At 29.8% G+C, this 21070-nt stretch overlaps 2 protein-coding genes and 1 long non-coding RNA gene across 3 annotated transcripts; all 3 read left to right on the plus strand.

Moving 5' to 3' along the window:
- The first annotated feature begins 1856 nt into the window (after positions 1–1856).
- Positions 1857–4001, plus strand: LOC124937626. Its single transcript, XR_007099378.1, has 4 exons — positions 1857–1982; positions 2530–2574; positions 3267–3305; positions 3764–4001. It is a non-coding gene; the product is annotated as an uncharacterized LOC124937626 (long non-coding RNA).
- A 5786-nt stretch (positions 4002–9787) lies between these two features.
- On the plus strand, positions 9788–12686 carry LOC124939752 (ER lumen protein-retaining receptor-like). Its single transcript, XM_047480192.1, has 6 exons — positions 9788–10095; positions 11364–11629; positions 11841–11956; positions 12042–12115; positions 12285–12348; positions 12434–12686. The coding sequence occupies exons 1-6, from the start codon at positions 10005–10007 to the stop codon at positions 12468–12470; spliced, it is 648 nt and encodes a 215-aa protein (XP_047336148.1). The 5' UTR covers positions 9788–10004; the 3' UTR covers positions 12471–12686.
- Positions 12687–14172: 1486 nt separating this feature from the next.
- Positions 14173–20552, plus strand: LOC124939799 (chromatin assembly factor 1 subunit A). Its single transcript, XM_047480246.1, has 12 exons — positions 14173–14439; positions 14602–14758; positions 15888–15983; positions 16394–16470; positions 17139–17218; positions 18121–18181; positions 18769–18836; positions 18929–19010; positions 19536–19619; positions 19691–19768; positions 19947–20066; positions 20158–20552. Exons 1-12 carry the CDS (start codon positions 14272–14274, stop codon positions 20332–20334), a joined length of 1248 nt encoding a protein of 415 aa, XP_047336202.1. The 5' UTR covers positions 14173–14271; the 3' UTR covers positions 20335–20552.
- The last annotated feature ends 518 nt before the right edge of the window (positions 20553–21070 follow it).

Raw genomic sequence — 21070 nt, forward strand, 5'->3', positions numbered from 1 at the left:
GAATAATAATAATTAAACATCTTTCAACAAGTAAAATTAACATGAGTAAAAATCAATTACATGAGGAGTGAGGTTAAACTAAAATCAATTGAGATAATTTGATGAAAATGCTCATTTTACTTAGTAAAAGGATAAATATTTAGTATAGACTCATAGAGTATATAAAATTTGGTCCTAAAAGTCATAATTTTGAGTCAATTAAAATGGAAGGTCCTAACTATAATGGCTAAATGGATAATACAAATTTAGGCACGTGAATTAAAGTAGAAAGTCTTGACTATAACAAAAATTAATAATAAATAAAAGATGTAATAATATTTTCAAATTGAAAGGAGTGCTCTACATGTCAAACAACATTTTCTTTTTCTTATAACTAATATATCTTCACGCGGTATATAACAAAAATTCAACATTCATAGCTATTATTGAAGATGGAAAGTTGACCCAAAATATGAACTAAAAGCAAAATTTTAAAAGATATACTTATATTTAGTTTTATTTTCCAATGTGCAGATGTTAATTTAAAATACGAAAGAAGGTAATTTAAGGTTATTTGATTTAAAGCATGACAATGATAGATAAATGTACCAAAAGAAAATTAAAGATGAAAACCTTAACTATAGATTTTGGCGACAGTGATGTGTGATTTTTGATGATAATTTGACGGTTTTTGAGATGAAAATGTTTTTTGAAATTTGGAATTGTTATTTTGACGATGAACCACTCCGGAAAGTGTTAGTGACCTATACATTAATCCGAGTGCACGTTTGTGATAGATTTTACAAAGACAGAATTTATTATTTTCTACTAATTGTGTTGTGTGACAGCCTTGTTCTTAAACCTTAATTAGTTTTCATAAGTAAATATTTCACACATATATATATTATTTGCTATGAGTCCAAAGGGTGTATTAATTTTGACCAAATTGTGAAGGAAATGCCATTCAACCATAATTAGTTTGAATACAAAATATTTTACAAAGGTTATTTTCTATACAGTAATAAACTTGGATAAAAAAAATAAAACATTCATGATAATTCAAGTGATAATGTGTCAATTTTTCAAAAAATTTAAAAGAGGTTATGCCGGTGGATTGTGTAAGTATGCCGATTTCAAAATAATTCAATTTAAGTGCATAACTTTGACTTGTAAAGTTAATTTGTCTAGAAGTCAACTATTTTAAGTTGGAAAATGACCCAAGTTTTCCACAAGCCACAAGTCTGATTAATGAAAATAATGAAAGTTTGACATATTGGTTCTGAGTTTGTCCATCTTTCTCTATATATAGAACTACATTTCATAAATTCCCATAAATAAACATATACTTTGGAATAATAAAAAAATAAAATGGGATACTCTAAGAATTACCAGTGTTCTAAACGGCGGTAGGCGGTGGCGGAGCGGTAAGTGACTGCCTACTGCCTCGGGTGCCTAGGCGGTGCCTAAGCGGTGCCTAGGCGGTTGAATATAAATATAATAAAGATGTTCTATAATTATCATTTTACTAAAAAGTCAAATTAATATTCTCTAACATAGTAACATTTAACAAAAATAAGTATGTAAACGAGCTGAAAAAGAGATAGATGATCGAAGAATATGTAAATGATCAAGGAGGTGAGGTGAATGAGATAAGAAACGAAAAAGAAGAAGATAAATGAATTGGAATGTAAAGAGTTATTTCAAAGAGTTTTTTTATTGAATATATATATATATATATTAATACTAGTAATTAATTAATTAAAAATAATAAATAATTAAATAATCTGACCGCCTCATGTATAGGCGGAGCGGTATTGGACCGCCTACCGCCTACCGCCTAGGCGCCGCCTAGGCGGCCGCCTCGACCGCCATTTAGAACACTGAGAATTACATTAATCTTCTTTTGAAGATCACCTTATTTCTAGCATCCATCATTCTCTTAACGACATTGGGAGAGGCATCAAGAGAGCTCATTGACGTTACCATTTCTCCCAACCCATTAAGTAAGAACCTCTCTCAAATTTATCTCTCGTTGTATCTATAAAATGGGATAATATAAGTTTAAGCATCACTTTTAAATATAATATATACTAAACTTTCGAGAGATGAGATTATTGGATGCATACTTCGTTTTGGGAGGTTAAAGGGTGTTTTTTTTTCACTAATCTATTTTTTAACTTATTTATTTATTTTGAATTTTTTTATTTAAAAGATCAAATATCTTATATTTAATTCTCGTTCAAAATAAATATCAAAGTGGGTGGTCACTAAGTTTGGGTTGTGCTAGTTTATTTTTTTTATAAAAAAAAAAACAAAAATTTTTGTTTTTGGGTAATTAAATATTAGTGCTTTTAAAACCAGTAATTTAGTCTTGCTTGGTAGTTGAATTGTTTTCAGTTTGAATTTTTTATAACATTGTTTGTTTATAATATATATATATATATTGACTAAATTAATTTTAAAGTAGCATTGTCTCAAACATTTAGGATATTTAATTTCATTCATCATTTATTTTGTAAATTAAATATAAATTTTGTTTCTTTTGAGCAGATCCAACGTCTCCTGGATGGGCCAAAACGATACCATCATTACCAGGTATATTTTTTCTTCTCTAATTAGGTACTTATATTTTATCATAATTTAAATGTCATATCATTTTTATTAAGCTAATTTTTTTTTTATATATTCAAATTATAACCTTAATAATGTTCTTCAAGATCATAAACCCTAATATAATATCATTACATTTTAATGTCTTGTGTATTGAAACCTCCTGCTTATAAGGATAAAATAGTAACCTACTAGCTTATATTCAAATGTAACTTTCGTTTTGAATTCAAAAAATAACTCAATATTCATTTTAAATAAAAACGTTTTTAGTAAATAGTGAACGTTATATATTTAGTTTTTTTAGACAATATATTTTTCATTTAAATTACTCTAAATAACACTCAATAATAATAAAAATCTTAAATTTAAAATAAACTAAATTTAAATTAGTATACTCTCAAACATTATTTCTCTATTTCATTTTATTTCTGTAACTAATTAAATATCATACTTTTTTAGTAGTTCGAAGTCCTCCAATATTCTATATAGGTCAACCAGGTATTTATTTACTCTCTTTTTCTTATATCATATCATTTTTTTTATTAAATCATATTATTTTTAATACAAAGTGAAATATATATATATATATATATATATATATATATATTATTCGGTATAATTGTTAAAATTAATTGTTGCAACTCATTTCAACAATTATTATTTATTTTGTTGAGCAGTTCTTCCTCGGCTTCCTCCACCTCCTCCTCATCTGGCAGGTATGTTTGTTAATTACACGTTTTAGCTTTTTTATTATTATTATTTTTATGTGTCACCTTTTATTTTGTTTATCCTTTTATTATTTTAATTCATATTAACTTAATTATATACAGTTATGATGTGAATAATGATGGTATTTGAAAAAGAAGTCATCGATCTTAAATAAATGCGAATCATGAAACATATAACAAAATGAATAAAAATCAAATTAAGAAAACAATTAAAGTTAGATGTGAATATAAGTTGACCTAGAAATCTTCATTAATAATGTCATCTCTACTTCAAATTGTTTTTTAATGAGATTGATAATATTATAACAAATTTACATTTTTATTATAAGTTATAAGAATTCATTAAAATTTTGTGATGATTTCATTCTTATTGAGTACTCATTTCGGTCAAATTATCACTATACTAATTAATACTCACTAAAGTGTAATTTCCTTTTTATAAATAGGACCAAAAGATGACCCTCGTGCACATGGTTACCATTGTTGTTAAGTGAATTTTTCGTAAAGTGTTGGACGAGTTAAGTGAATTTTTCGTAAGTGTTGGATGAAGTCTTTGTGTGCTTAATTATATGTTAATTAACGTTTTTGCAAACTATTTATGTTACAGTGTATTTGTTTTTATTGTTCAAATAATGGGGATTGTAATTAATCATGTTTATCATATGACATTGTATTATCTGTATAAAACAATTACTTATTATAATTACATTTACATCCCAAAATTGCAACAATTTGAGATATATATCCATATACCCATGTGATAAATGTGTGAGTATATTTGAATTAAGAAAAAGGTTTCTTCCATAGTTACTGATTCCTATTTTAACGTTTCATTGGATATTTACATTCTCATTTTTTAAATAATTTACCAATAAAAAAAATTAATAAAGACATTTAACGGAAAATAATAGTAAATAGGAGCTCTTTATAAATGTGAGGTGGTTGAGTTTGGGATGTGCATGATGGCCCAATGGTTTGCTCAAAGTATTTTTAATTTATTTACTTATGGGTAACAATACCTGGAATTAGGGCGTTTAGATGGTATAAAGTCGACTCGGTAGTAGGAACAAAGTGTCACGAGGATCCATTGGAGGGCAAGTCTTGTGTCACCAACTACGGTAATTACAGCTCTAATAGCGTATATTTAAGTTGTTGTAGTTGTTGTAGTTAAAAAAATAGTAATTGAACTTTAGGTTGGGACAATCGATTCGCCTTAGTGAGTATCGATCATATTGACTCTATTGTTGGCATGCATTCCTGACTTTAATTGATCGGATCGTGCCTCCACCACAGGGTCAACCATACCATGGGGTAAGCCTAACAAACCCTCAAACTAGGTCAACTCACTCTCCAATACAATCCATTTATTAAAATAGTATGATATTTAGTTAAAATTTATAAATTTTATAATCATAAAATGTTCTATCATATTGGATCAATATAAAAATTTAAAAATTTTATTAAAATTTTTTATCAATTTTTTAAACTAGACTTAGGGCAACCAAAAAATCCATATTTTATTTATGTGGGGCTGAGTTAGCTTAAAATTCGGGGTCGACTCTACTCAAACACTGTTAAAAGTGTCACGAGGGAGCGACGATGATATCACATGACTAAGTTGGGGGAGATTGTGATGTTTCACATCTGGTGGCCCTAGTTTATTTTCTCACGAAAAATAGTACTCGGGTTCGGAGCTTTACACCAACCCCACATTTCAGATATTATATGTATATATATATATATATTTATTTATTCATTTGTACCATCAAGTGAGTCAGAAACAAATCGAATAGAATTGTGTTATGTGAATCACTTTTAGCATCTTGATCGGTGAAGCTGGGTCTACGAATGGAATCGCGAAACGTCACGTGATGTCCTACATCCATCTGATGACTGGTGTCCCTAGTCTATTTAGTAGTGTCACGTACTCACATCTAGAGTCTTAACTGAATGAGTTAAATTTAGAACTAAAACTCAACAAAATAAAATCCTGCTTTCTAATGTTACCTATTTGTGTTTTTTTAGGATTTATTTAGGATATTATAAAAATAAATCTTGTTTGATGAAAGGGTATTTAGGTTTTTTTATTTGTAAAATTAATATAATTTATTTTATTTAAATTTTAAATTTTTAAAGATAAAGTAAGAATCTATATATCTAATCACATCATCGTCATAGTATTTTCTCTTTCTTTTTTTATATGTATATATATATATATTTCTCTTTTCATTTATTTTTATTAATTAATTATTTTTTTATCCTTTATCGTATATGTATTCACACTAATAATATATAAAAAAATATATTTTTTCATCAATTCTATTAACGAAGTTTCATCATTAATTATTCTATTTCGGTTACTCTTAAACCTAATGAATTCTCTTCTAAAATATTATATATATTAATCATGCTCTCTCTAAAATGATTCACATCATCATAACTATTTTCTCTTTCTTATATATATATATATATATTTCTCAATCCTTTTTCATTCTTAGTAATAAATCGTCTCCCCTTAGGTCTTTATTTGTTATAGAGAGTTGTTGATTATACATATTCTGAAAGGTATTTATTTGTTATTGATGCAATGCATATTTTTTTCTTGAGTTTTTGTTGACGTAATGTTATCATTTTCATAGGGAGAACGAGGCTTTCAGTTATTTCAAAGAAGATCCATATTTGTGTAATGTGGTATGAACTTTTGAGCTCAAGTCTAAACTTCTTATCATATATTTTTATTAGTTCTTGAAATATAACTTTTCTTCTCTATTATGTTTCGTCTCTCCTTAAGTCTTACTTTGTTATTCAGAGACAGATGAGAGCAAAGTTATCTGGAGACTATATATACATATAATAATTTCCGATTTGTTTGGTTGGTTTCAAATACTTTTAGTGATCACTTTAATAGTTGATTTTTAATATTTCAATTGATGTTTTGATGGAGATGATGGGTTCATTGGATTCAAGATTAAATAACTTTGATTTTTTTATTAGGTTTTGGCGATAATGGTGTTATCATGGTTATGCAAAGTTATTTTGGTGATAATCGTGTGGTCATGCCTGGAGGTGTGAGCATTGGTAAGTCGGTGAAATTTGGATCATTTTATCATAAAATTCGTTTGTAAAAAGATTTTTTAATTTTTTATTACATTAATTCCTGATTTTGTTTGGTTTATTTTAGGTACTTTCAGCCATTGTAGTAATATTTATTATCCGTTAATTTTAATTTTATTAATTAGTTATAAATTAGAATAAAATTGAATGATTTATTTTATGGATGGGAGGTTATAATAGTATTTATTATCAGTTAGTGAACATATTCAATGTAAGTATATTTTTTTACAATTTAAATCTCCTAAATAGTTTTCATAATTAATATTAATATTTAATGTAAATAATCTCAATAATTATAGATGAATTTTTAGATGAGAAGGGTTTATTTTATTTGAATTTATTTATAAATAATCAAATTATTTAGATGAAATATTTAATAAAAAATATTAATATATATAGATGGTAGGTTATATTTATTGAGTTTATTTTTACTAACATTTATTTTTATAAAAATAGAAATATCAAAAACTAAAATATACCATAAAAATAGAAGTTGCACAATAAAATTAAATTCATAAAACACATTATTATTTCATTAAAATTAGGATTATTAAACAAAATACTTGATCTTCAATTATTCCAAATTAGTGTATACATATGAAGATATAAATCTAGATATGAAGCTAAACTTTCAGAAGTATAATAGATTGCTCTAGATTTGTATCTTCATATGTATACACTAACATGGAATAATTGAAGATCAATTATTTTGTTTAATAATCCTAATTTAATTTAAATAATAATGTGTTTTATGAATATAATTTTATTGTGCAACTTTTAATTTTATGGTATATTTTAGTTTTTGATACTCTTATTTTTATAAAAATAAATGTTAGTAAAAATAAACTCAATAAATATAACCTACCATCCATATACATTAATATTTTTTATAAAATATTTTATCTAAATAATTTGATTATTTATAAATAAATTCAAATAAAATAAACCCTTCTCATCTAAAAAAAGTCATCTATAATTATTGAGATTTATATTAAATATTAATATTAATTATGAAAACTCTTTAGGAGATTTAAATTATAAAAAAATATACTTACATTGAATATGTTCACTAACGGATAATAAATATTATTATAACCTCACATTCATATAACTGTTTCATTCTAATTCATAACTAATTAATAGAAATAAAATTAACGGATAATAAATATTATTACAACCTTCCATTCATATATATTAATAATTTATCCAAATAATTAACATCAAATAAAACAAACTCCTTCAGTTCTATTTGAGATTTGTATTAAATATTAATATTAATTATGAAAACTATTTAGGAGATTTAAATTGTAAAAAAATATATTGAATATGTTCACTAACGATAATAAATATTATTATAACCTCCCATCCATAAAATAAATTATTCAGTTTCATTCTAATTTATAACTAATTAATGGAAATAAAATTAACGGATATTAAATATTATTACAACCTTAAATTCATATATATTAATAATTTATCCAAATAATTAACATCAAATAAAACAAATTAATGCAAATATTATGAAAATTGGATTATAAGCATTTCGACACCAAAAAAAATGAGTTTTATTTTACAAAATTTTAGACAAATTGTTAGGTGGTACAAGTAAATTCATAAACAATGGATACTTTATTATTATTATTATTATTAACTTTATTATTATTATTTTTTGACATATTTTAACTTTAAAATGTTATATCGCTGGTTGTTCAATATCTACATTATTTTGGTATTTATATATGTATTTGTCTTTACATTTGATAATAAACTTATTTATTTTTCTTGTCACTATTTTATATTTTGGTGATTTGAAATTGAAATAATAAGATGTTTATTGAGAATGTTACCAAACTCTTAGCCTTTTGATATTATATTTTTTATTCTCTATTACATTTTCATCTATTCCATTTAAAATGAAATTATCTGCAAGAACATAAAAAGATAAATTTTGAACAGCAATTTTATTGTTTGAATGTGTAGAACCACTAAATTCTTATCGGACGATGATTTCAATAGTATTTATTAATCTCTGTAATTTAATTTGGATAAATTTTGATTGAATCGACACTATGAATAAGAGCTTTGTTTGATATTTATAGTCTCAAATTGGTAGGACTTTTAAATGATATTTATAGTTATAAATTTTGAGAAATTAGAACTTATGATTCATTGTGTTGTGTTCAATTACGATCCTTACAACCTTAAAAAAATGTAGTAAAAAATATTGTCCAATTATCGATATTCATTATACTTATTATTTAATCTTATATTTTTTATGTTTACAACTCTCAGACTAATTATTATAATATCTTATTTATATTAGAATTTCAAAAAATAACACAAAGGAATCCACTTAAATGGTAGATTTAAGTAGCAATTACAAGCATTTAGTGGCCGTTGAACGAATATTTATTAAGACGAAAAAAAACAGAAATTTTAATTTTTCTTTTTTTCTTTTTAATTTTTTTTCCATGTTTTTTTAGTTAATATATGTGTTAACTTAACTTCGTGCGGTCTTTTTTTTTTTGCTAGTATGTTATATTTTGAAAAACGAAATTAGTAATTTGAGGGTTAGAATAACAGTGATGAAAGAAAATTTATACAAAATTGGATAAAATTAAAAAAAATAATAATAAATAAATAAAGATCAAATGAGCTAGTGGTGATAATTATAACTTGAATTAACAAAGTTTCTATTTTGTTTGCAATTTAATGATTAATCAAATATGTTAAATTGTTTAAAAGAATAATTTGCTTTTCTTTTGTCAATTTTTTAACTTGTTACAGCTTAATTCAAAAACTATTTTTTATGGTTGTTTTCACCCATTATTTTAGGGAAAATTTAACAGAATGACCCTAATAATGATTATTGTTTGGGAAATATCTCGTATCCGATGAAGTTTGCAAAAATGATCATTTTGGACGAAAATACCCCTTTGCGTTACGCGAAAGCACAGCGAGGTCATTTTTACAAACATTATTAGACCACATTTTCGCGTCAAATAAGGGTGCTTCACATGATATTTTTGACTTTATACCTATTGAAAATACCCCTTTACGTTACGCGAAAGCACCGCGAGGTCATTTTTATAAACATTATCAGACCACCTTTTCGCATCAAATAAGGGTGCTGAGCATATTTTCGACTTTATACCTAGTGAAAATATCATTTTTACAAAATTATTAGGGTCATCACCCGTTAAATTTCCTTATTTTAGATCTACTTAGAATTCTAAATTAATAAAATTATTTCATCTTTCATAAAATCACATTGCATGCAAATGCTGCAATACGCTGTCGTTTAAAAGCAAATTGAAATCAGGAAATCGGAAAATACTAATTTGGGGATTCCGTCTCCTTCTTCTTCTCCTCTGTGCTAACTGCCGAGAACCTACAGTTGATCCGTCGCTATATCTCTCTCTATAACCACCTCCGGCAAATCGGACGAACTACGGGCAGAAGAAGAGAAGAAGATTAACAAGTACAAGCTTCTCATTTCTCGATTTACCAATCGGAGATCTCTACGGTAAATTCGTCTGTAGATAGAAGAGAAGAGAAGAGAAGAGAGCAAATATGAATATATTTCGATTAGCCGGTGATATGACTCATCTTGCCAGTGTTCTCGTCTTACTTCTCAAGATCCATACCATCAAATCATGTGCTGGTTTGTAGACACACATTGACTCTTTTTCTTTTTCTTTATCGCATTGCTCGTTTAAGCTGAATCTCAAGCTTTCACTGTCTTGTGTATCCGAAATGCTGAGTTTTAGGCGAATATTTTTCTATTTTATGTTATCTTCTTTTTGAATGGTCAATGGATTAAAGACTTGCAGGCAGCATAAGAATCTGTAACTAGTTTTCCTTTGAACATCTTCAATTGATTTTTAGTTGCAACTTTGAGGTTGACAGACATTTATGACTTATTGATAGAAAAAGTTCATTTGCTAGACTGGCTGATATCACATTATGTGATGTGATATGAATATGAACTTAAGATTTTTTGAGCATTCTCCATATGCACATTGAACACAATTTAGATTCATATATTTTCTGTATAATCTGAAGAAGAAAAAAAATGTGGCTAGCCCGCAAACACACTTATTCAGGCGCATGACTTACCGCCTGACGGGTTCAACCTCAGAACCTTTGAAGGAGGTTGAGAATATCCACATTTTTACACTAGTACAGAAGAGGGGATAAATGTCGCCACAAGGGATTTATATAGCCCACAAACAAATTTAACTAGACGCAGAACTTGCTGCCTAACGGGCTCGAACTCAGGACCTTTCTAGGCTAGGTTAGAAGAGGGGATTATGTATAGTCTGAAATACGGAAGACTACATTCCTAGGGTTTAAACCTCCTTGTGAGCTAATTAATGTCTATCATAGTGTTAACTTTGTCTGATTAATCAATGATCTATTGCTTTTGATGTATAAATAAGTAAGATTAGTTAATAATAATATGGCGAGTTCTCTCATTATGGAGTACTGAAAGTTCGATAAAAAATTCTTTTGAGGGTATGATATGAATATGAACTTAAGATTTTATATGAATACGATTCTGGCTGATGCTCACATTATGTGATGTGATCTAAATATGAACTTAAGATTTTATGAGCATTATATGGACATTGAACACAATTTAGATGCACATGGTATTCATTTCTTTGCTGTATAATCTGAAATATTAAAGGAAGACTACATTCCAAGGGTTAAAACCTCCTTGTGAGCTAATTAATGTCTACCATAGCGTTAATTTTGCCTAATTAATCAATGATCTATTGTTTTCGATGTATAAACAAGTATGATTAGCTAATGATAATATGGCGAGTTCTCTCATTACTGAGTACTGAAAGTTCGATAAAATTTTCTTTTGGGGGGTGTCAATTTTCAGCTCCTCACTTACAGGCTATTGGACTTTGTTGTTTGCAGGCATTTCCCTAAAGACACAAGAGCTTTACACCATTGTCTTTGCTACTCGTTACTTGGACTTGTTTACTGATTATATATCTCTTTATAACTCTTTGATGAAGATAGTATTCTTGGCAAGTTCTTTCTTGATTGTTTGGTACATTAGACATCACAAGACTGTTCGCAGATCTTATGACAAAGACCAAGACACGTTTCGCCATTATTTTCTTTTGCTGCCTTGTTTCTTTCTGGCCTTGCTCATACATGAGAGGTTTACCTTCAAAGCGGTAAGAATTTTCATTTAAAGTTCTTTGGGATTAACTTTGGAGCACACATCTTTAACATGGCTCATATGCTTGTGAAACGTCCAAGTCTGGCCATAGTGTTCTGTTTTACCCATTAAAATAAAAAAGATCTAGAAATGGTAAAGAAATTTTATATTTGTTTCCCTCCTCTTGTTCCTGAAAGTGATCCAAGAATTGAAACTTGTTTAATCAGGTAATGTGGACATTTTCCTTGTACTTGGAAGCAATTGCCATACTTCCTCAGCTCGTGTTGTTGCAAAGGACAAGAAACATTGACAACTTAACTGGCCAATATGTTTTGCTCCTCGGGTAATCTCTCAGCTTGCGATTTCCATGTTATTTCTTTCTTTCAATAAAGCATAAAATTGAGCGTTTTCATCTCTTATTGCTACAGAGCATATCGAGGACTCTACATCCTGAACTGGATCTACCGATACTTCACTGAACCTCACTTCGTCCACTGGATAAGTACGATAATCTCTCTCAGGCCTGTTTGGAAACACTTTTAGTTTTTGTATCTAGAAACATTTCCAGATACAAAAACAAAAATACAAGTGTTTCCAAATGGGACAGATCCTTTGTCAATTTAAAATTCTTCATAGACAGTATAATTTACTCGAGGAATGTTACATTGTAGCTTGGATATCAGGACTTGTTCAGACATTGTTATATGCTGATTTCTTCTATTACTACTTCCAAAGGTAAACTCTTTCCCTCCCATTTAAAATTCCATATTGCTGGATAAGATATGTTTGACTGATCGCTTCATTTTTAATCGGTTGGCAGTTGGAAGAACAACTCAAAGCTTGAATTGCCTGCTTAAGAAACACGATTAATGTATTGTCTCAATTTCTTGATTATTTTTTTCGTATTGAATACTTTAAGAATCATTAGAAATGAGTTAGAAGCTTGTTGTTATAAGTTGTAGATAGCAGTAGGTCATTTGTAGTGACTAGTGATTAACTAATAACTATTAACAGTGCCCGAAAACTAAATGTTGTTATGTTGAGAAATGATTATATCAAATGATATTTTGTTAGTTTGGTAAATGTGGTCAAGAGGCGCGAGCTAGCTTCCTCCAATAATAAACTAGGGTTTAAAACACGAGACTCGAGTTAGCTTCCTCCGATAATAAACTTGGTTAGTTTTAAGGTTTCATTTGTTAGGACTTGGAGTTTAACTGTTGATTAATTTGGAAGTGTTAAGTGGGATAAGATGTGAAATTTGCTTTAGTTGTCATTTATTTACATGTGTATCATACTTTAAAAAAGAAAAAACTATTGGTGACAAGTTTGTGCTTGCGTGGAGGTTCATTATTCCTTTGTTTACCTAACAAGTAATAGAGAAATCTGATATTTGGCACTCAAATTTTCTAAAATTTGAACTTTCTTCATCAAACTTACTTTTTATTTGCTTTTTTCCTCAAACTTTCAAAACAATTTGATTGTATTATTACCCATACAAGTTCTACATGTAGGTTATGACTGGCCCTATGGGTGAGTGTTAAATCAATCTGAACCGTCAAATCCTTATACCGATTCAATTCGAACAAAACATATTCTCTTAGTGTCGGATAATGATAATTTGAATTATCGAACCATAAACTACATTAATTAACGCTATTATGTATGAAAAAATTTAAAAATATATTAACTTGATTTTACATATATTCTAATAAAAAAAATGTTTGAAATTGTTATTACAAAATATATGAAATATGAATTGAATCATTGAATATATAGTCGGATGTAGGGCCTTAATAGAAAATAACCACTTAATGTAATATATGACTGAATTTCAATTTATCCAAACAATTTGATTTAATACAATCTGCGATTGCCCATAAGGGTTACAATCGCATTTTGATCAAATACATTTTACAAAATTGCCCAAAGTGAAGTGATCATTAACATTAAAATAATTGAGATCTAATCGAATTTTATTTCTAAAGTTTCACATATAAAATCAATGTAAGATTTTTTATAATAATCGGATAGTTGTATATACGTAATTTTTAATAATACTAATATAATAAAGAATAATGATATATACAGCACTCTTATACAGCACCTTCGCATAACACCTACCTCATTTGAAAAGAAAGAAAAAATATTTTTCTCTCTTTTGTATTTTTTTAAGATATATTTTCTCTTTTCTTTCCAAATGAAGTAGGTGCTATGCGAAGGTGCTGTATGTATCATTATTCTATAATAAATTAGGTTCGTTTTCTTATTTCATTACATTACATGTGTTTCCAAGAACCATCGAGAGACTTTAAGATGGTAAAATTGTTAAATAAGCTCTTTTATGGTATGAAATAAATCAATGTAAGCTAACACTAACATGACCATAAATTTAGTACTTCAATTTATGGGTTGAAATGTTAAAAAGTTTATATTTTGTACAAGTTGTAAGAAACATTTGATTTATTTTGAAGATAAAGGGTCAGTTTGGATCTCTTTCATAATTTCAGGGAACATCTTTCATAATTTGTAAATCATTTTATTTAGCTCGACGACGGATCAATGGAACTTCAGAATCGCTTTCGATCTTTCAGGTTCGGTGTAATTCAGCGAATCTAGACTAGTGAGAGAAAGATATAGAGATAAAGAGAGAGAGTATCAATGGCGGGCGTATCCCTCAAGTGCGGGGACTGCGGCGTCCTATTGAAATCGGTAGAAGAAGCTCAAGAACATGCTGAGTTAACTCAACATTCCAATTTCAGTGAATCAACTGAGGCCGTCCTCAATCTTGTCTGTTCTACCTGTAGCAAACCTTGTCGCTCCAAGACTGTAAGTACAATTCACTGATTCTACACGTGTTTTGATTTCTGATTCACCTAGATCTTTTGATATTTTATTGTAATCATGGGTTAATCAGCATAATTCAATGTGTATAAACTAGTTGTCACATATGGAATGTACCTAAATATATTGGATTTTTGCTATTTTCAGGAGAGTGACTTGCATACTAAGAGGACCGGGCATACTGAGTTTCAGGATAAGACTTTTGAGGCGGTAAAGCCTATTGTTTTGGAGGTCCCTAAGGATGTCAAGAATGATGTTGAAATGGGAGAGGGATCTGGAGGAAGTGCTAGCAATCAGCCTGAAGGTACGCTATTAATTGGATTTAGGGTGTAAATTATTTGAATCTAGAAGCTTCAGATCAGATGTTTGTTGTTGTCTTCGTTGAATGAAAAAATGAGCATGATTTTTAGTTGGATACCAATTCAGTTTACAGTTATAGAATGAATGCATTTGAAAGGGAGATTGGGTTTGATATGATTTCCTTATATTTAGGCTGTGTTTGGCCTTTCGCTTGCTAGACTTTGTGATCAGTTGAAACATGCCACAGAATGGTATGTTTGGGGTCAGGTTTTGAGTTTTTAAATTGAAAGTCTGAGCAAGTGATAAACAAGTCGACGAAGACCAGTCCACAACTGAAAAGAAAAGGCTTGCTCAATTTAGGCTTCTTCTGAGTTCTGACTAAAAAAATATCACTTTGCATACTGCAGAGCTTGGTACCAATTGAATGAAGATTCGATGTCCAGACTTAGATAAAAGTTGTAGAGTTATTCAGTAGATACTGGATTTGCTCACTGAAGTTTTGTGGTATATGAGCCGAAACCCTTTTCCCTTTTCTGCATGATTCATCCCATTATGTTTTCAAAGGAATCCGGTCAAAACATTTTGAAGTTTGTTCATCAAAATGCACAAGTTGTTCTAACTTGTCGCTTTGCTGGTCTCTTTTCACATGGATGTTTACAAGGAAAAATAGTAAAGCTGTCCCGTAGGCATCTCACTAAGTTTATGATGATTCTTAATCAATTCTTTGTTAGAGGGTCCTAATATTGGCTTCATCTGGAAATATTTGTAGAAACTTGCATAATAGGCAAAGATTTATCATCTTATAGTGAAAATCAAAGTATTAGGTAATAATGGAGGAAGTTGTTGCACACACCTTTCCCATGTGTCCTTTATATGAAGAGGGAAAGATGGACACTATGCCGAACTCGGTGCAGGATAGTTGGTTGCTTCTTTTGTGAATTATATGGTCAGCTTGCTTCATTATACTTTCTTTGTAGAGCGTCTTGGTTTTATTTTCATGACATTGAAATGTGATAGCACACAATTACTTGATAGGAAAAAGTGATAATTCAAATATGAAGTTCTTTAAATAGCTTTTCTCTCTTGCTCTCTCATATGTATATACACATCAAGTTTCTTTCTCTTGTATGCAGAGATGGTTGTTGCAGAAGTTGACCAAAATTTGCTTGAGGAACTTGAAGAGATGGGATTTCCAAAGGCAAAGGCAACCAGGGCACTTCATTTTTCCGGTGAGAAAAATCTTATAATATGTATCTTAGACCTGACATTTCTTATTTATTTATTGACATCAATTAATAAATATCTCATACTAAAAGTATTGCACATACAATTTCTTGATGAAGTCATGCACATCATAGTTGTCTTGGGCCATATTCTTCTTTAATAGTGGATAATCATAATCCTTATGAAGTTTTGGTTGTTTAAACAAATTGGGCTTGTGGAACCAAGTTCCCTAACTTCCTAGATGGGTGCAAATTAAAAAATCCCACAAAACACCAAGCAGGAAGACCTTATATTGCAACTTTTGTACATTGGAATGTTATCTATAGTGTATCTGTCTTGTACATTTCTCTTTTAGAGGAATACTTGCAGCTTAGTTTCAGACTCAAGTAATCTTTCTTTTTCTATACACACACAGGAAATTCCAGTCTGGAGGCTGCTGTAAATTGGACAATGGAACATGAGGATGATGCAGATATAGATCAGATGCCCATGGTATTTGTTTTATCACTAATATCTTCCTTGAAATTTCTTCACTTGCTTACATATTTTTCATTCAATTTCTGACTAAAGAATTTGATTAGCTTGCTATTCAAAGTTGTTACTATTGAAGAACAAGTTTTGCTTGGATCTTTTGCTATGATGCAGCAATTTCTTAGATGATAGCATATTTGATAGAGAGCCATTGAACTAGTAGATTTAGTGCATGAATCAACCCCTGATCCTTACCTGTAAATAAGGAAACAAAAATAACTCTTATTTATGAAGATGGAAAACAAAGATCCATGCAAATGATCAATTTTCTTAAGCTTGGCAGTGGTGCATATTTAATATATAATTGCTTTGCAAATAAATAGCAGAAATTCATGGTTCATGATCTGAATCATATGACTGCTGCTGGAGATCATCATGTATTTTACTCTATACAACTTCTTTTATGATCAGTTTAGTGAACTCATTTTCCCTATTAATTTTTCTCCTACTTTAGCTCTGAATTTCATATATTAAATATCTTTTAACATCTGATGTCTGTATATAAAACCAATACTGAATCACTAAATATACTTTCTATATTATGAATTGGGTTGGTATATTCCAAGTTTCTCTGCAAGAGAACAAGAGGAAGTGAAATTGATTGCCTAATTCCTTCTTTATCTATTTAGGTGCCTATCGGTAGCAAAAATGAGGCTCCTAAGCCTTCTCTTACTCCTGAAGAGATTAAGATAAAACAACAAGAACTAAGGTAAAGGCCTTAATGTCACCATGGACATCACTATTCTTGTTTCTCTGATTGAATTCATTTTTTTTACCTTGACCAATTCTGTTCTAGTTCATGTCAATTAGGTTTGTTTATGGGATTCAGTGTTTTCAACTCGTTGTAGCAGCAAAAAGTGATTAGCGAGCACCTTAAGCTGTCCAATCTAATAAAATTTGATTTTTATCTTCCATTTTTGTAGTTTTAAATGTTGTTTCTAAGATCAAAATCATTGAAACTTGAAATTGTCCATTGTTAGTTTCCAATGTATGTAAGAAGAAGGGAGTTTGAGGGGTACCATCCAGAATTTGGCCTCCCAGTTTTATCCTTTAACAAAGACATCTTGCATGCATGCAGTCTTTTTTCCTTGCCCTAGCTGTGTGTGATTTGATTTTTATCTTCCATTTTTGTAGTTTTAAATGTTGTTTCTAAGATCAAAATCATTGAAACTTGAAATCGTCCATTGTTAGTTTCCAATGTATGTAAGAAGGGAGTTTGAGGGGTACCATCCAGAATTTGGCCTCCCAGTTTTATCCTTTAACAAAGACATGCATGCAGTCTTTTTTCCTTGCCCTAGCTGTGTGTGATTTTAGATATATTCTGCACTTACTTTTAGCGGTTATTGATGACTTGAGTATTTAATTGTGATCCCAATATCTAACTTGACATTATCATTTTGCGTATTTCTTTTTTTTTTCTTTTTCTTTTTTGAATAAAATCATTTTGCGTATTTCATTCTCTTTGTTTCTTTTGAGTAATAGTTTCATATACTCCTTAAGGATGTATTAGTGTAACATAACATTTGAGTATATTGAAAAAGTTTTCATGATGCCTGTTACTTACCACATTTTAAATTCTCTTGCTCTCGTCTATGTTTTTCTTTCCGCAAGAGAGCGAGCTCGCAAGAAGAAAGAAGAGGAAGAAAGGCTGTCAGAAAGGGAGAAAGAGAAGGTAATTCTTGCTTAGTGAGTTCTATATATCTTTGGGTTCTGCGGCAGATTTCCCAAAGTCTTAATTATGCCATAGTAGTCATTGAACCTGTGAAGAAATCATGGACGACATCTCCTCTCTCAACGATAATTGCAAGATCTTTCTTATACTCTTATAATCGTTTGAGTACCAAAAGAAAATATTCAGGAAATATCTTAGCTAAATCTGGCTTTTATACTTCACACAATGTTCAGTTACTTTTGTTAGTGGTTGAGGATATGATTGCATGCAACTTTATAAAGAAACGGTCCATTATCAATCTGAATAGAGGTATAGATTCTCATAATCAAACAAGGAAAATTTGTATGGAATGTTCTATTCTTTCCGGAGCTTACCCCTAAGACTGGGTGGGCCACAATCCCTTAGATCTTGAGTGAGGCCTATTTAGGTTGTATTATAAATGCCCTTGAAGTGTTTCAACAATTGCATTGTAAGTGGATAGGGCTTGATATATTGAAATTAAAATGAGAGTTGTCTATGTAGACTGACAAACAGTGTAAGTTTCCGGTATCTTGCTATTAATTGACATGGCTTATGGTATTTTTTAGGAGAGGATTCGGATTGGTAAGGACCTCCTTGAAGCAAAGAGAGCAGAGGAAGATAATGAAAGAAAACGGTGGGGATTCATTGCTTTCTTTAATGTTTGAAAAAAAAATCACCGTGCAATACATTCCGATGTTGGAGATTGATGTGCCAAAACTGTCACAGCATAATAGCATTGCGTAAGGCTGAGAAAGAAGAGGAGAAAAGAGCTAGGGAGAGAATTCGACAGAAGCTGGAGGAAGATAAGGTTCTTGTCTTTTTTGCAGCACTCCAGTTAAAACTTTATAATGCACTTGTTATGTTGATCGCCTCTTCAGGTTTTATTTGAGAAAATATTGGATCGAAACATAATCTTATAGAGCATAAGTCTCTAGACTCAGTGCTGTAATGTAGTAGGTGTATATTTCTTTTGCATGTAATCTACCATGGAAATTGCTCCTTTACTGTTGTTATACCTTTTTTCTTATGCAAAAAGTTCCAGTTCAAATTGTGACATTGAACTGAAACTTGTAATCAGTTTTATTCAACTTTCTTATCAAATGATTCAGTACTAAAGTTAGTGCAGTCATATCAGCATGCCCACATCTTACCAATGTAGGATTGAACTTTGGTTGATTAGAATCTAGTTGGATCTCAAAAGGTGAGTGTGTATTATTACATATGTCCCAAACCTGTAAAACTACTACAGGTTGAAAATGTTTGAGTGTTCACAGTTTGTAAACATGTGTTGTCTTGATGTGATTTGATGAAGTAAATTTATTGTGTTGTACAGGCAGAAAGAAGGAGGAAGCTTGGATTGGCTCCAGAAGATCCTTCTACAGTTAAAGTTGTTACTCCAGTTGTGGAGGAAAAAAAGGTAAAAAATTCCATATTTTATAATCCCATCAAAGTCTGTAGTTTCTGTGCCTGACTTGTTTCAAAATGCAGAGCTCCTTGCCTATCAGGCCTGCTACAAAAACAGAGCAAATGAGAGAGTGCCTAAGATCTCTTAAGCAGAACCATAAGGTAACAAACAGTTAACTATTTCTGCTGCTTTTTATTTCCTAAAAAAAGGATGAGAACAAGAAAAGGATGTTTTGATATCAGTTGTTTCCTTTAAAAAAAATAGTTTGGGGAAATTATTGTTAGAGGCTCTTGAAGTTGACCAACTGGGAATATATTAATTAATTCCGTCATGTTATAGGATGACGAAGCCAAAGTGAAAAAGGCGTTTGAGACGCTTTTAACATTTGTAAAGAATGCTGCAACAAATCCTACTGAGGAGAAGTTCCGCAAGATTAGAGTCACCAATGCAAATTTTCAGGTGAAACTGATATTCTTATTAATTTATTTTTCTCAATCTCAAATATTATTCATTTCATCATATATCTCTCCTCTAAATGTTTTCTGGGCAGGCTCGAGTGGGTGCACTAAAAGGTGGAGTGGAATTTCTTGAGCTGTGCGGTTTTGAAAAGATTGAAGGTGGTGAGTACTTATTTCTCCCCATTGAAAAAGTTGACAAAACAGTGCTCTACTCAGCTGGAAGTGAGTTAAGTAGCGCAATAAACAACCCCTTTTTCGGTGTTCTTTAGTAAGAAGTACTTGATTTGAAAAGAACTATTTCCAATTTGATGGTTTGGGCAGCAGGAACACTTTTGGTTTCTATTTTACCTTTTTAATCACTCTGTTTTTGGATCTCTACAATCTTGTTTTTTTTTTCATTTCAAATGCCATTACATCCAACTGTTAAAGAAACCAATTACTTCGTTGTTTATCTAATAATGTCTATGGTCTTATTACTTTTGGGTTATTTGAAAATAATCTCAAATAAGTTAAATAATCGAGAGTCATCCATCTGTTGGTAAGATCAGGATGCAGAATTGAACTAGGGCAGGGTATACGATGTTCATCAAGTTACCATCAAGTTAACGAGGCTATTATTATTTTTTAAAAGATTATGACTCCTGTATAGATCCGACCTGGGTGATTTAGGATTGAATATTTGTTCAATCTTCATGATGCTATTCGGTAGCTGAAGATTATTTCTTATGCATATTATTGTCAAATATAAATGTAAGTTTACTTAAAGTTGCATTGATTTGGGGTTAATTTGAACAATAATAGATTATGAGTTAGGTTTGAGTTTATTAGTATTTTATTTTTATTTATTTTTTTATAAAAAGATTAAAATGTATTAATATATAATGATAAAATATATTTTTTTAAATAGAATGTATTTTATTATTTTAATTAATAGATTAAATGATGTGATTGCAAGAGGAATGAAATGTTTATAAAAAAAAATCTAACAAATTATATGAATTTGAT

This window comes from Impatiens glandulifera, chromosome 5, assembly GCF_907164915.1.
Source record: "Impatiens glandulifera chromosome 5, dImpGla2.1, whole genome shotgun sequence".
Taxonomy (NCBI): Eukaryota; Viridiplantae; Streptophyta; class Magnoliopsida; order Ericales; family Balsaminaceae; genus Impatiens; species Impatiens glandulifera.